The sequence below is a fragment of the Eleutherodactylus coqui genome, chromosome 8 (genome assembly GCF_035609145.1).
Source record: "Eleutherodactylus coqui strain aEleCoq1 chromosome 8, aEleCoq1.hap1, whole genome shotgun sequence".
Taxonomy (NCBI): domain Eukaryota; kingdom Metazoa; phylum Chordata; class Amphibia; order Anura; family Eleutherodactylidae; genus Eleutherodactylus; species Eleutherodactylus coqui.
The window spans coordinates 78,568,554-78,584,077 of record NC_089844.1 but is presented as its reverse complement, the minus strand read 5'-3'; the positions used below and the strand labels follow the sequence as shown (position 1 = coordinate 78,584,077).

General features: G+C 42.8%; 1 protein-coding gene across 1 annotated transcript in view; it reads left to right on the top strand.

Moving 5' to 3' along the window:
- Positions 1-15,524, top strand: part of NOSTRIN (nitric oxide synthase trafficking) — a 52,308-nt gene that overhangs the window by 34,261 nt on the left and 2,523 nt on the right. The window contains exons 10-14 of the mRNA XM_066577409.1: positions 9,820-9,945; positions 10,038-10,146; positions 10,980-11,068; positions 11,372-11,497; positions 14,399-14,639. Of these exons, the coding sequence (XP_066433506.1) occupies positions 9,820-9,945; positions 10,038-10,146; positions 10,980-11,068; positions 11,372-11,497; positions 14,399-14,639 (691 nt within the window). The remainder of the gene's footprint in view (positions 1-9,819; positions 9,946-10,037; positions 10,147-10,979; positions 11,069-11,371; positions 11,498-14,398; positions 14,640-15,524) is intronic.

The following is a 15,524-nucleotide window of genomic DNA, read 5'->3' as shown; positions in this document are numbered from 1 at the left end:
GCTGCTGCTCCTCAGCCTTTCAGACGCGGCCTGGCGCCTGCGTTGCACAGTGATTAATAAATGTTACAATTTGGCAATTCTTTCTAAGGTGCCCATGAGGGTAGGGCAAGATGGTGTTTTGTTGTGACGCCAGTCCCAATACGAGTAGAGACCTGTTCCGGAACAAAAATTATAATAAATATAAAAATGGGAAAAATAAGCCAAAAATGGGTTAGTAGTCCTTTCCTCTGGAAAGTGTAGTGTGGTACCTCAGTGCAGATATTGGGTTGGTGGGGAGGAACTCCAGGAGTCGGGTTTAAAGGTGCAACCAGATGAACATTTTATTGGAGGGAAAGTTTTTCCATAAGGGCATAGCATACAAATTCTTTTATGTGACTTTGAGATAATAAACATGAATTTACTTTGTTTATTTTCAAGATGACTAAAAACATTGACTTGACTTCTACTTTTGTTCTGCCATCTAATATTATCTGCACGGGTTACTCTTTGTTTCCTTGTCATTGCTTTCTGACCCATTTAGCTTAGTCCTTGGCCCTGACTCTTCTCCCTTGCAATGGTGCCGATTCCTTCACTGCTGTAGTCCTACAACTTCTTGCTCTCTTTCCTTCTCTGACATAGAGATGATGTTAGTACTCACACTTTGTCGCCTCCCCAACGTACTGTCTCTTATGTTCTTAGTTCTTCACTCCTCTTCTTCTCTTCTCTTTTGCCTCGAATCTCCTATACTGCAACTTTTCCTAAACTCTCTTAAGCTCCCCTCCTCTCTTCTTATGCTATCACTCTAGCCGAACCCATCCAAGGAAAATATTACCGAATCACAGGCCCTCTTTCTTCTTGCTACCTAACCAGCCACTCCCCCTAACCCTAAGGAGATGGGGAACCTGTCAGTGATATCTTACACAGCAGTGAATGTAAAATATAAACTTTAACATTTAATAAATATGATTTCAACCATGACATACCATGGAAGTGCTGTAGTACCCAAATCTGGGGTACAGCACCTGTTACCAAACTTCTGGTACAGAAACCAATCTAATGGTAGGTGTTGGTAAAAAATAAATAAGTCTTTTATTTAGCATTTATATTCTATCCTTCTGTGGACTATTTTTGTTAGTGGTAAGGCACCATGGTCTGAGTTGGTGATTAGGTGCTACAGGATCTTGCGAGATGTGGGTTTGCTGTGCAGGTCTTTGACACATACAGTGGTCGCAGTAACGCAAGTAGACATTATGGTACCACTACTTCCAGTCAATGATAGGTATGAGAGACGTTAAAAGCACAGGTTCTAGCACCAAATACTTCTGTCATATGGCACATGAGAAAGTACAATATAGCAGCACTCAGCTGTGCTAAAGCTAAGAGGCTTAATACTCAGTGTTGAACTCTTACCATGTTATGCTTTTATCTTCTGTTTTTGAAGTATAAGTAGTATATTATGTGTACTCTTTTATGACCTTGTTGCAGACTCATAAGGTCAATAAGCTTTTAGCAGATAACATATTGTTGAAGGAAAAGCAGGTCTCTTTTAGACACTGCATGCCAGAAAAAACAAAGTAGTTACAGCCAGGGGCGTAACTATAGAGGATGCAGAGGATGAGGTTGCACCTGGGCCCAGGAGCCTTAGGGGGCCCATAAGGCCTCTCTTCTCCATATAGGGAACCCAGTACTATGAGTAAAGCATTATAGTTGGGGGCCCTGTTACAAGTTCTGCATCGGGGCCCGGGAGTTTCAAGTTACGCCTCTGGTTACAGCATACCGTCGGTGAAGCCTAAAATTTGTATTCATTCCTTATATACAGCCCCCACAAATGCCACTGCAATGTAATGTGTGATGGACCTTGCAGAGTTACAGCCTCTCTTTATTTGCAACTAAAATGGAGCGTAGGTACAATTCTGGTGTGCAGTGAAGTTCGACTCAAGCCCGGGGACATCAACCACTACAGGAAGTCATGCAAGAGGCTGTGTATGCCTAGACCCACAGATCTATCGTTATATAATGCCTCTGTGGGTCAAAAAGGGGCTACCCTCTACCAGCACAGAATCCTACTTCGACGACTCTGGTGCACCTTAGGTCCAGAGATTGCTTTGTGGTGAACCTGCAGCACAGGTCCTCATGGAGGTTAGATGCTACCACTTGGTTAACAGACCTGGCAACAGACAATAAGCAATAGGTTGTGCTTGGAAATTAAAAGTTCACAATGCTTGGACAACATGAACAGTCTAGTAACTGGAATTATACACAGTGTGTACGGGGATTTAACTAGGCACTCAGGCCACAGGAGCTCTGTGTGTTAACCTTCATACATTAGCGCTGTTACTTTATGTTCACTCTTTGAGTACTCAAGCCTGGTGGCTCAGTTGGCTCCTACATCAACAGAGTAAATTGCACTGGTTCTGGCCTTTAAGCATGGAATAGAGTATGAACTGACCTGGTAACAATGTGGGGATTCCATAGGCTCCACTAGACTTGGGGTGCTGTAATGGGACTGGGAGGCTGCCTGCCCATTAGTTTGACACTCTTTCTCTCTAGACTCCTAATACTCCGCTGCTCTTCCCAGGTGAAGTGCTCACTGATTATCTCTTTTCTGACCTAAGTCTGTTGTCTGAGCTGCACCGACTCTCCAGGTACACAATGGGTTCTAACTGGGGTTGCCACCTTTTTCACAAAAAAAAAATAAATTTTTTTTTTGACTGGTTGCGCATAAGTGTCAGCGGGTAAGAGGTTGCGCGAGAGCGGCAGCGTGTGAGTGGTTGCACAGAGGTAGCAGCGGGAGAGGGGTTGCAGCAGCGGGAGAGGGGTTGCAGCAGCGGGTCAGCGGTTGCGATAGCGGGTCAGCGGTTGCGACAGCGGGACAGTGGTTGCGACAGCGGGTCAGCGGTTGCGGCAGCGGGTCAGCGGTTGCGGCAGCGTGTGAGCGGAGTGTGAACAAGTCTATCTTCACTACTTCCACAAGTAAATTGTAGATCCCCATTAGGATGAGCTCCATGCCTGGCAATGCCATCCAGTGTGCTACTTGTGCAATGTATGCGGTCCTTGATCAGCCGATCGAGGGTGCATACTGTTGCGCAAGATGCATGCACGTCGCACATTTAGAAGCCCAAATTCTGGATCTAAATGGGCAACTGGCAACACTGAGAGCCATTGACATCATGGAAAGGAGTTTGGTGCTCACTGAGCAGGCACTCGCTGGGGTAGAGGCGGGGGCGGATGGTAGTACGGAAGAGCAGGGGGAGCAGGCAAGAAGCTGGGTGACAGAAAGAAGGAGGGATAGAGGGAAGAGAACCAGGGAGGCTAGTCCTGAACTGGCACAACCCAACAAATTTGCAAGATTGGCAGATGAGGGGGATGCCATTACAGAGCCAGCACCGCTGCAGCACGACACGCCCTCTGAACGCCAGGGGGATGACTGCTCCAGTGAGACGGGGACGGGGAGCGCAGGGCAGGCTAGACAGGTTCTAGTGGTGGGGGACTCAATTATTAGGGGGACAGAGAGGGCAATCTGCCATAAAGACCGGGATCGTCGAACGGTGTGTTGTATTCCTGGCGCTCGAGTTCGACACATCGCGGATCGGATTGACAGATTACTGGGAGGGGCTGGTGAGGATCCAGCAGTCATGGTGCACGTTGGCACCAATGAACAAGTTAGAGGTCAATGGAGGGCCCTCAAAAATGATTTCAGGGACTTAGGGTCCAAGCTCAGGGCAAGGACCTCCAGGGTAGTTTTCTCGGAAATACTACCTGTACCTAAAGCCACACTAGAAAGGCAGCAGGATCTTAGGGAGGTAAACAAGTGGCTCCGGAGTTGGTGTAAGAAGGAGGGATTTGGGTTCCTGGAGAACTGGGCTGACTTTGCGGTCGGCTACAGGCTCTACCGTAGGGACGGGCTGCATCTTAATGGGGAGGGTGCAGCTGTGCTGGGGGAAAAGATGGCTAGAAGGCTGGAGGAGTGTTTAAACTAGGGACTGGGGGGGAGGGTAAAATGAGAAATAGTGGGGTAGCCAGTGTAATTAGCGATCCGGGTCCAAGCAAAGGGAATGGGGGACGAGCAGGGGGTGGGGTTAGTACAGTTAGAACTGATAGTTCAGCCATAAGTACGAATAGCAACAAAACAAATTTAAAAAACAAAAAAAATGATATAAATTGTATGACCACGAATGCACGAAGTCTGATCGGTAAAGTGGGTGAGCTTGAAGCGAGAATGACTGATGAAAGCTATGATATAGTCGGAATTACTGAAACATGGCTTGATGATAAGTGCGATTGGGCGGTGAATTTGCAGGGGTACAATCTCTTCAGAAGAGACCGAAGGAACCACAAAAGGGGGAGGGGTATGTCTGTACGTCAAATCGAACTTGAAGCCGAGGCTACGGGAGGATATAGGGGTAGGAGACGAACAGGTGGAATCTCTGTGGGTAGAAATACAGGGAGGAAAAAATAACAAAATCCTGATAGGGGTCTTCTATCGACCACCAAAAGCAACAGAAGTAACTGAAGACTTACTACTAAGGCAGATAGAAGAGGTGTCAAAACGAAACGAAGTAATTATCATGGGGGACTTTAATTACCCAGATATAACATGGGAGAACGAAACCTGCAAATCTCACAGGGGTGATAAGTTCTTGAGAGCAATTAAAGACAATTACCTGAACCAACTTGTGCAGGAACCAACAAGAGGGAGGGCCATTCTGGACCTAGTACTAACTAACAAACCGGAACGTATAAAGGGGGTGCAGGTTGAGGGGCACTTGGGGAACAGCGACCACAATATAATCAACTTCCAGCTGTCAATCAATAGGAAGCCTTATCAGGGAGTGGCAAAGAAACTAAACTTTAGTAAAGCAAAATTTGATGAGCTTAGAACTACTATCGGTAACATTAATTGGGACAACATCCTCAAAAATATCAGTACGGAGGAAAAATGGGAAAAGTTCAAAAGGATCCTAATCGCCTCATGTGAGCAGTTTATTCCCTTTAAAAATAAAAGAAACTCAGCTAAAAGGAAACCAATGTGGCTCGACAAGACGGTACGAGTGGCAATAAACGAAAAGAAGAAAGCGTTCAAACTACTAAAGCAACAAGGCAGCGAAGAAGCGCTAAAATCATACAGGGAAAAAAACTAAATATGCAAAGATACGATCAAAACTGCCAAGGAGGAAGCAGAAAGACGGATCGCAAAAGAGAGCAGAAACAACCCGAAGCTATTTTTCAACTACATAAACAGCAAAAGGATTTGCAGGGAGAGCGCTGGCCCTTTAAAAAACAATGCAGGAGAAATCATTGATGATGACGAAGGGAAAGCAAATCTACTAAACAGTTTCTTCTCAAGTGTGTTCACCAAAGAGAAGGAAATGCCACACGAGATGCAGGGGAATAAAACGAACCCCTCACAAAATATCTCATACCTAACGCAGGAGGAGGTGCGGAAGCGTCTAAAGAAAACTAAAATTGATAAATCACCGGGTCCAGATGGATTACACCCAAGGATACTAAAGGAACTAAGTGACGAGATAGCTAGGCCGCTATACCTAATATTTCTAGACACTATCAAGACCGGAGTAGTACCATTGGACTGGCGCATTGCCAACGTGGTTCCAATTTACAAAAAAGGGAGCAAAAGTGAGCCTGGTAACTACAGGCCAGTAAGTCTCACTTCAGTAACGGGAAAAATTTTCGAGGGGATTCTGAGAGACGCCATCGATGAGTACCTCAAGGAGATTAAGGGAATAACTCCTCACCAGCATGGATTCATGAAGGGTCGCTCATGTCAGACAAATCTGATCAGTTTCTACGATGAAGTAAGCTCTAAGCTGGACCAGGGAGAATCTATTGATCTTGTATATCTGGACTTCTCTAAAGCCTTTGACACCGTGCTACATAATAGGCTAATATACAAAATGAGGCAGCTCGGACTGGGCGAAAACGTGTGTAAGTGGGTAAAAAATTGGCTCAACGATAGAAAGCAGAGGGTGGTAATAAAGGGTTTGTACTCTGATTGGACCACAGTCGCTAGCGGGGTGCCACAGGGTTCAGTATTAGGCCCCACTCTGTTCAACATATTTATCAATGACCTGATAGAGGGGCTGCACAGCAAAATATCAATATTTGCAGATGACACAAAATTATACAATATAATTAATGCAACGGAGGACAATGTACGGCTACAAACGGACCTGGATAAGATGGGGGCTTGGGCAGAAAAATGGCAAATGAAGTTCAATGTTGAAAAATGTAAGACTATGCACATGGGCAGGAGGAACGGATGTCACAAATATTCACTTAATGGGGTACCACTAGGGAAAAGTGATATGGAAAAGGATCTGGGGGTATTAGTGGATAATAGACTAAACTGGAGTAACCAGTGCCAGTCAGCTGCTGCAAAGGCAAATAAAGTCTTGGGGTGCATCAAAAGAGGTATAGGGGCGAAGGACGAGAACATTATCCTTCCATTATATAAGGCACTTGTCAGACCTCACATGGAATACTGCGTACAATTCTGGACACCGGTGCTCAGGAAAGATGTCACAGTGCTTGAGGGGGTTCAAAGAAGGGCAACTAAACTAATACATGGACTGACGGGACTGGAATACCCCAGAGGTTATCAATATTGGGACTATTTACTCTAGAAAAAAGAAGGTTAAGAGGCGACCAAATAACCATGTATATGTACATGAGGGGACAACACATGGATCTCTCCCGCGATCTGTTTACACCCAGGACCACGACGGTAACAAGAGGACATCCGCTACGATTAGAGGAAAGTAGGTTTCATCACCAACATAGAAAGGGGTTCTTTACTGTAAGAGCAGTTAGACTGTGGAACTCTCTACCGGAGGAAGTGGTGATGGCTAAATCCATAGAGGAGTTTAAAAGGGGACTTGATGTCTTTCTGGAGAAGGATATTACAGGATATAAATATTAGGTTAAGTGTCAATCCTAGTATATAGGCAGGTAGGAACTATTAGGGGTTGATCCAGGGAACAGTCTCATTGCCATTAGGGAGTCGGGAAGGAATTTTTCCCCCAAAAGGGCTAATTGGCTTCTGGCCTTGGGGTTTTTTGCCTTCCTCTGGATCAACACAGTAGGATAGACAGGCTGGACTAGATGGACAATGTCTTCATTTGGCCTTACATACTATGTTACTATGTTACTATGTTACTGGATAAGGTAAAAATGGGTATAACTTAGGGTGGTTGTTTAGGGACGTGGAATAATGTGGCATTGATTTTACCTCAATTATTCTACCTGGAAATGTATAAATAAACTGGCAACTATCTGCTACCATTTTTCTATTATGGCGCTGTGCTCTAAAACCTTTTTTTCTAAGATGCCCACTGCCAAATGTTTCTATTGTGTTGTGTTGATAGCTGGTGGGCATATTGGGCACTATCCATTGATGCTTTCATTAAAATGCATGGGTGGTTAGGCGCTGTTCATGACCTTTTCTAGCCATAGAACATGTGTATATAGATACAGATATATATATATATATATATATATATATATATATATATATATATATATATATATATATATATATATTCTATAACACAACCTTTATAACATGGCTTAGATATAGGGGCTCAACTTTGGTTTACTGTACATCTAAATAATGCAGTCATGATATGATAGTCAGATACCAGTTCTACACAGTGATAGTAATTGCAGTGCGGGTACCTCTATTATTCACAGGTGACGTCTTCATTACTTAGAGTCATCTACTTTAGTTTTTCTTATCTGGGCCCAGACTGCCATGAAGATTTCCTGCAGCCATAACTCATCTCTTCACACTCTCCCCATTCTGCTGCCACCCCCAATGAACCTTTCAGTAATTATTCAATAGTAATTATGCCCCCTCCGTGGCCCCACAAAGTTATAGTGTCCTCTCTGTGGCTGAAGTTAATTAATAGTGCTATGGAGCGTAGTGGTCCCAACTAATAATACTGCCTCTCCTTTGTGGCATTAATAGTAGTAGTGCCCCCTTAGTAACACCAATAGTAATATTGACCCCCTCAGTGGCACTAACTAGCAATAGTGCCCCTGCATCCCTGAACCCTTGGCCGGGTAGCAACCCTAGAAACCACTGCTTTAAGTAACAGAAACTCCTAGCCAGACATTGTGCTGCTCTATTCAGAGAAGATCCTGATATCACGCTCCAGCACTTGCACTAATAGTACAGAGTATGCAGGAATGCAGGTGCTGGGTGGAGGAGTTAGGGTCTTCTCTGAATAGAGCAACATGGCATCCAGAACTGAGCTTTAGTGAGTTAAAGCATTTGCATGCAGAGTCTTGCCTAGCTGGAGGGGCCTTAAAGCAGCTAATTTTTTTTTACAGACAATTAAAATTGCCGGTAAAAAAATAATTACTGCCACAGGTATCTAGATCTAATTACTGGCTGGGCAAGTGGTTACGAGTCAGGTGGAAACCCTGCGTCTCAGTCAAACACAGACTTACATCCTACTTAGAAACTCTATTTAAGGTGATCCTCCGATACTAGAAGGACCAAGATGGCCGCATTGATTTTTTGACTACCTAATGCACACCGTGCATTGGTAGTACATTGGCAATCTAAGGCATTACACAGTGCTTTCATTGGTCATAGCTTCTCATTTGAGCATCTCTGACTAATCAGACCAGCATGTAGTGCCTTAGATTATCAATGCACTGCCAGTGCACAATATTCATCAGGTAGTGAGAATAACAGTGCGACTATCTTGGTTTTTCCTGGACCAGAGGGTGTCTTTAAATCTATAGAGCTACAATACTATCTAGTAGCCACCATAAACATTGCAAACATAAACTCAATGCATGTCGAGATGAGCAAGCACCAAAATGCTCGGGTGCTCGTTATTCGAGTCAAGCTTTTTGTAATATTCTAGAGCTCTATTCGAGTAACGAACCCCATTGTGTCGTGGATAACCTTTGGGGGTCCACGGAATGATCAATCGGAATGTTTGCACCCTTCCAAATTAATGTTATGAGGCTGTGCGCACAGCCTGAAGCAATCACACTGACACAAGTTCAGCATATGAAAACTTACTCATTTCTGCTTTATTAGTGGGCACGTAGCCTCTTTTATAGAGCTTAACATATTTACCCTTTTTGGGCATTCCAAAGATTGCATAGATAAAACGTATTGATTGATTATTGGATAAGCTTCTTGAGATTCTTCCTGTATCCGGTCATCTGTTGTTCTTGGCTTTGCCCGTCACATGGTATCAGTCAGGAGGAGGCAAGATGGGATGAGCGAGTTGTCTTAGGTACCACGTGTGGATAGTCCGGTATCATTGGAAGCTATGACTTGGATTATTTGCATAAATTTCCCGTAAACTGCTTATGCTGATTATTGAAGTCAATGGGAGACCCGAGCATTTTTGCAATGGACCCCCCAGGTGCTGAGCTTTCTCTCTCTCTCTCTCTCTCTCTCTCTCTCTCTCTCGCACGTCACAGCAGAAAGTGGTAATGCGGGGAGGGGTCAAAACGGGGAGGGCTCGAACATGGCGTGGTACTCGCTCGAGTAACGAGCACCATCAAGTATGCTAATACTTGAACGAGCATCAAGCTCGGATGAGCATGTTCGCTCATCTCTAAATGCATGGCATTAAATTCAGTAAGTGTAGAATACAATACTGAGTATATGGGTACATGTGATAATAAAGTGTGTACTAAAAGTCCTAAACAGAAACACATGGTAAAAGATCCGTCAATAGCAGCTTGTCTGTGACTTCCAGGTAAAATGAGGAGCTGTCTTAGTTTACTATAGAACACATATTATAGACCCCATAGTGGACAGTAACTCATTGTATACTTTTGATTTTATAGTATCAGAGCCAAATTGATCAGGCAATTAAAAGCATTGATGTCGAGAAGGACATTCAAACGTTTATGGAAGAAACAACCATCTTTACTGAAGACAACAAGTCAGAATTTCTACTACTGGATTATTATGTAAGTGATAAAAGTACTAAAAAAATATTTTCCATGTCTAATATAGTAGTGTGTAATAGATATCAGCACACCTGCTTTGTTATATGCTTTAGGAAGAAGACAACTCGGCTATTATGGATCAAAACCGAAGAATCAATTCAATTAATGAGAAGCTTACAAGACTCCAGAATGACATTGAGAAAGCAAAGAAAGACAGAGAAGGTACGATGGGCCTGATGACGGCTCAACCAGTTTGTGCAATAAATTTAAAGGCTATGGAAACTTTTGTTCATGAAAAATCAATACACACATATCTTACTAAGTCCCTGCAGAAAATATGATGCATTTATCTGTCTTGCATTGAGTTTTCCTTCTCATGCATTTAGAAAGCATCATACTTAGTTTGCAGTCTCTCCTACATTCACGTTTCTGGTTGGGGGGTATAACTAGAAGTAATCAGCTAATATCTCTTATGAATGAGCACAAGATCAGCTCCCTCTCTTCTCTCGGATTTCATAGGTTGTGTGGCATAAGCATGCACACTCAATACTACACAGCTATATATATATATATATATATATATATAATCCTCTCTCTGAGTAGCTGCTGGGGAATCATCTTACTGCTGATAAGGACAGAAAATTCACCTGGAGTGAATTACAGCCCTCTGTAATAGTAGTTTTCCCTGCTCCCCTCTCCTCTATCATCTCTAGCATACAGGCCTCTGTAATAGCTCAGTGGAAAGGCTGTGAATGTACATTCACAATAGGGTAGCAGGGTAGAGGAGGGGCAGAGAAACAACCCATCAGTTTACTATGACTAGAGTTTGCTACGATTTCAGTCCCCCCAGTCTGCAGTGCCTTGAAAAACAATAAAAGCATGGAAATCAAACAATCAGAAGTTTTTAATGAAAACCAAGTGCAAAAAGTCTTAATTTCCATCAAAATATTGATTTAAAAAAAGTGCAAAAGTATACATAGCCTTTAATTCTATGTAATAAGGATGTTGCGGTCATTAATAAATCACGATAGCATAAAATAATTTTATTTTTACAGGGGTGGAAAAAATGCTGAGAGCTTACAGAGAAAACCCAGCATTTTCTGATGTGAGAAATGAGGAGGAAACAGCTGTTGTCCTGGACGAGGTAGATATTATTCAAACTATGCGCAAAGTATGAAAAATGATATCAATTTATATAGCACACACTTCAGCTCTCTTGCCTTCTGCTATTTTTATATTTCTTCCCCTGGGTGCTCCATGCTTCTCTGGAATGACTGACCTATAAACTATCAATGCTCCGTCTTCAGGGTTTTCGCTATTTTGCTGGTCTTTGTTTTTGAAAAATATATATCTTTTAATAAGATATATTTACAAAAAGTCAGGGCCGCACAAAATTGAATTTCCCTGTTGTGTTGTATGTAAAAATAAATACTTTCCAATTTTATAGACAAACTTGAAAATTAACCTATTTGAAGCAAATTACTTCAAACTCTCTTTGGCACTGGCAGAACTTGAGAAGAGAAATCTTCCAACTCATCCCTGCAGTGAGCGGATGACAAAGTGGAAAGAAAAAGTAAGATACTTTCTTTTATATGGCTGATTTATTTTAATTATCGCCATTTCTTATGTAGGAGCCTGTCTGTGCATAATGGCTATATATATAGCCCTAGAAACTGCATCAGGTGCTGTACATACAGACATGATGGTAACAAGAAACAATGGGGCAGATTTATTAAAGGGGGGATGAGCTATCACAGGATAAGTAATCAATAGCTACTTGCTGGAGATCCGACGCTTAGTAGTTTTTGCATGGAAACCCTTTAACCCTTTCCAATCCACTGTCTGAGCTCTGAAGACATTATGATTTAAGGCTGTACAGCTCTGATACTGGAAGACATCCATCATGGTTCTCTTACTGTATATTGCCAGCCTCTCTACTGTTGGAGCCTATCCAACGTGTCACTTGATGCAGTACAGGCTTTAGCCAGCAGATAGCGCTGTTGTATAATGTCAGAAAAAGAGTAAGCTCCCTAGGAAAACCAGGTTACAAATTGGATTGGAAAGGGTTAAACCTATCTAAGGGTACGTTCACATGTGGTGAATTTTGGTTAAGATTCGCATCAAAATCCACACTATTTTTGAAATGTTTTTTGGCGTGGATCCGCAGCTGATTTCACACTTTCAATTGAAGGAGTGAACTCTCCTGCGGATCAGCATCAAAAACCTCACCAATGGTGCTAATTTTGATGCAGCTTTCAAAGTGGATTTTTGATGTAGACTTTCGGCTGCAGAAAATGTGCACAAATTCTGCAAGTTGTGAACGTACCCCTATAGTTAGTGTAAACTTGAGATTAGACCATCTTAAAATGTACCAGCTTACCCCAGCGGCTCATGCTGGATGATATATCTGGCATATCTTTAGACATTGATGTCTAACTTTATACTATTAGTCAGCCTGAGGTCCCTATCAGTCTTTGTTGATTCTCCTGCAATGGTGACATGGAGTACGCCCACATCACTGATCAGACATCCAACATCACCGCTGAGGCCAGCAGTTCTTCTGATATTTTATGGTAGTTCTTCAACTTTATTTTAAAATTTTTTGCCATTTTTTTTTTCAATCTCGGAAAACCCATTCGAAGCAAAGCCAAATATATTACTTGCAAGAGTTTAAACCTATTACAAAGTGACACAAATAATCTTTGGTCTAAACTATTAGAAAAATGCTAAAAGCTATTTGAAAATGCAAAAATGTTTTGTGCCACAGTTGATTTAGCGCCTTAAGTGCCAAGTTGAACTTTACTTCATCTGTAGGCTCCACAAAAACGAAATGTGGCATTAACTGTCCTGACATGAAGCAACTCTAAATTTTTAAGTACTCGTTCATATTCATCGTCTTTCACTAAGAGCAGATGTTTGTCCTCCAGAGCTGTTCTTCCTGTAGTTAGAGACAGGAAGATCCAACAATTAGCTATTTTAAAGTTATGGCGGTCAGCATTCTGGCCAAATGGTCATCCAACTGATACACAAGTACAGTTATGTGCAAAGGTTTTAGGCAGATGTAGAAAATGCTGCAAAGTAAAAATGCTTCCAAAAATAAAATGGTTAATAGTTTTTTGTCTGTTAATAAAATGCAAAGTGACTGAACAAAAGAGAAATCAAAATGAAATTAGTATTCAAAAGAGCATCAATTCTTCTAGGTACACTTGCACACAGTTTTTGGCAGGGAGGTTGTTCCAAACATATCGGAGAACGAAGCACAGATCTTCTGTGGATGTAGGCTTGTTCAAATCCTTCTGTCTCTTCATGTAGAAGATCTGCGCTTAGTTCTCTAAGATTTTTGGAATAACCTCCCTGCCGAGTTCCTTCAAAAACAATGTGTAAATGTATCTGTGTAAATGACATTGGTTGTATTTTTGGGGTTGTTGTCTGACAGCAGAATACATTTGGAGTCATTTAGAACAGTGGTTCCTCAACCTTTTTTGCACCTGGAATTTTTCCATGGGGTGGGGGTGGGGCAGAGGCGGGGCTTTGGTCATATGGGGGCAGGGTTTAAGTGGCTTCAGTAGTAATGCTATTACTACTGGGGCCAATATAGGGGACACTATTACTAGTAGTATCCCCTATATCAGCCCCAGTAGTAATAGCACCTCCCCTGAGACCAATATACTTACCCCTTCCTTCTCGTGCAAGCGCTGCTTACTCCTCTGCTCGGCATTGCTAGCGGCACTGATCCCCGTGCACACTATGATGTCAGTGTGCTCCCGGACGCCTCTTCCCTCTGCTCTCACGGAACCGAGTAGGACACATCAGGGGAGGGATGCGCACTGGTGTCACAGTGTGTGCCAGGATCAGTGCCACTAGTAGTGCCTCTTAGTGAGTATCGGCAGGGGAGCCGTGGCCCCTGCCAGTATTCACTACTAATGTGGTGAACGGCCGACGGCGGCGCCGTGGACCGGGAAAAAAACCCCAATGGCCCAGTCTTGGTACGTGGACCGGTGATTGGGGACCCCTGATTTAGAAGACCCCTTCTATTTTTTTTTTTAATTCTTAATTTGCAGCATTTTTTTCACACTTGCCTAAAACTTTTACCCAGTACTGTATAAAAAAACACTTCTGGCCTCTTCATTGTCTTCAGTACAACCGTGCTACTGCACATTATTCGGAAGTCCATACATACATGAAGCAGCATCCAGGGGTTTCCTCTTAATAATGGTGTCCACTCACATCCGTTGCTTTAATTCATCCTTATTGTGCCCAGATTAGTGACAACGTTTCGACCACAGTATACGTGGTCTTTGCCAAGTCTTTGATGGACTTGACAAAAACATACATTTTCAGCACCTTATTCGGAATATACTCCCATAATTACAATGACAAAACAGGAGCCTATGTACACGCCGAAAGTGAGACATGTAAAATAATTTTGGAACCCATTTCAAACTTCCATGTGTCGTGTATTCCTCATCCACAGGGCTGCCAACTCTGCTCAGTGCAGGTATCCCGTTCCATAAATACCACTAAACTAGTACGCTCTCCGAGTAGCAGGATGTCTACCAGAAGCTATGAGTCCAGTCATCTACTGTCTAATGACTATGTGGAGTCTGATTACATAAATTACCCAAGCAAACCCCCAAGAGGTTTGTTCAAAAGATTTTCTAAGAGCTTGCGTGGATCAATGAGTGCGGAGCCTCATGGTGGTGCTCAAGAACATGGTAAAATTACATTTTTATCTTTTCATACATTTTTTATGTGATCAGTATTGCTGGAATTTTATTTGTTTATTTATGTTCAGAGATCATAAGTGTTTCATTGGTGTTCATTTCCTATGGGATTTTGAAAGAATTTAAAATCAAAGAAATTTATAGAGTCAAGCTCTTTTCAGATGATGAATGGGCAAAAGTTATTGTTTTTTGTCTGTTCTTAACAAATTGCCCAGAATTTAACATGATTCATACTGTTATGGCCACTGGCAGCACCAACTCTCACATCCTTCACCTGCAATCATGGTCATTGGTAGTCACCTGCCCTGCATCTTCTGTTGGGTAGATGCCACTTTATTTGCCAAACTGGTGCCTCTATCTTTAGGGCATGTGTCCTTGCTTGGTTCTCCTCCTAAATATCAGCAAAACTCTGGCTTTTCTATCCCTAGCGTATCCCAGTCCTTCTTGGATTATATAAGGCAGCTCCCTCTACTGGAAGGTGCCAGAGCAATAGGTTCCTAGTGTTGTTCCAATAGGTTCCCAGTTAAGTTGTTTCTGCATCTTCGTTGCTTCTCCATTCAGCTTTTCCATTCTCTGTCCGTCGTAACCTCGACCTGTTTACTGACTATGTCTTGCCTGAACGCCACTTGCCCTGATCTACTACCTTTCTACCATATTGCACTAACTCTGCCTGCTCTAAACTTGGCCTTGACTCTGTCCTAGCCCGATGTTTTAGTACCATGCTCTGGTAGCTTTTGATCCACCCGCCTCAACTTTAACTGAACTGAGGCTACTCCTAAGGTAACGCCTAGGCAGTTCCCTGGAGCAAAGACCTGATCCCTCTAAAAAAGGGGCTAAAGGGTGAAGACCAGGAACCTCTTGGAACTGCCATGAGGA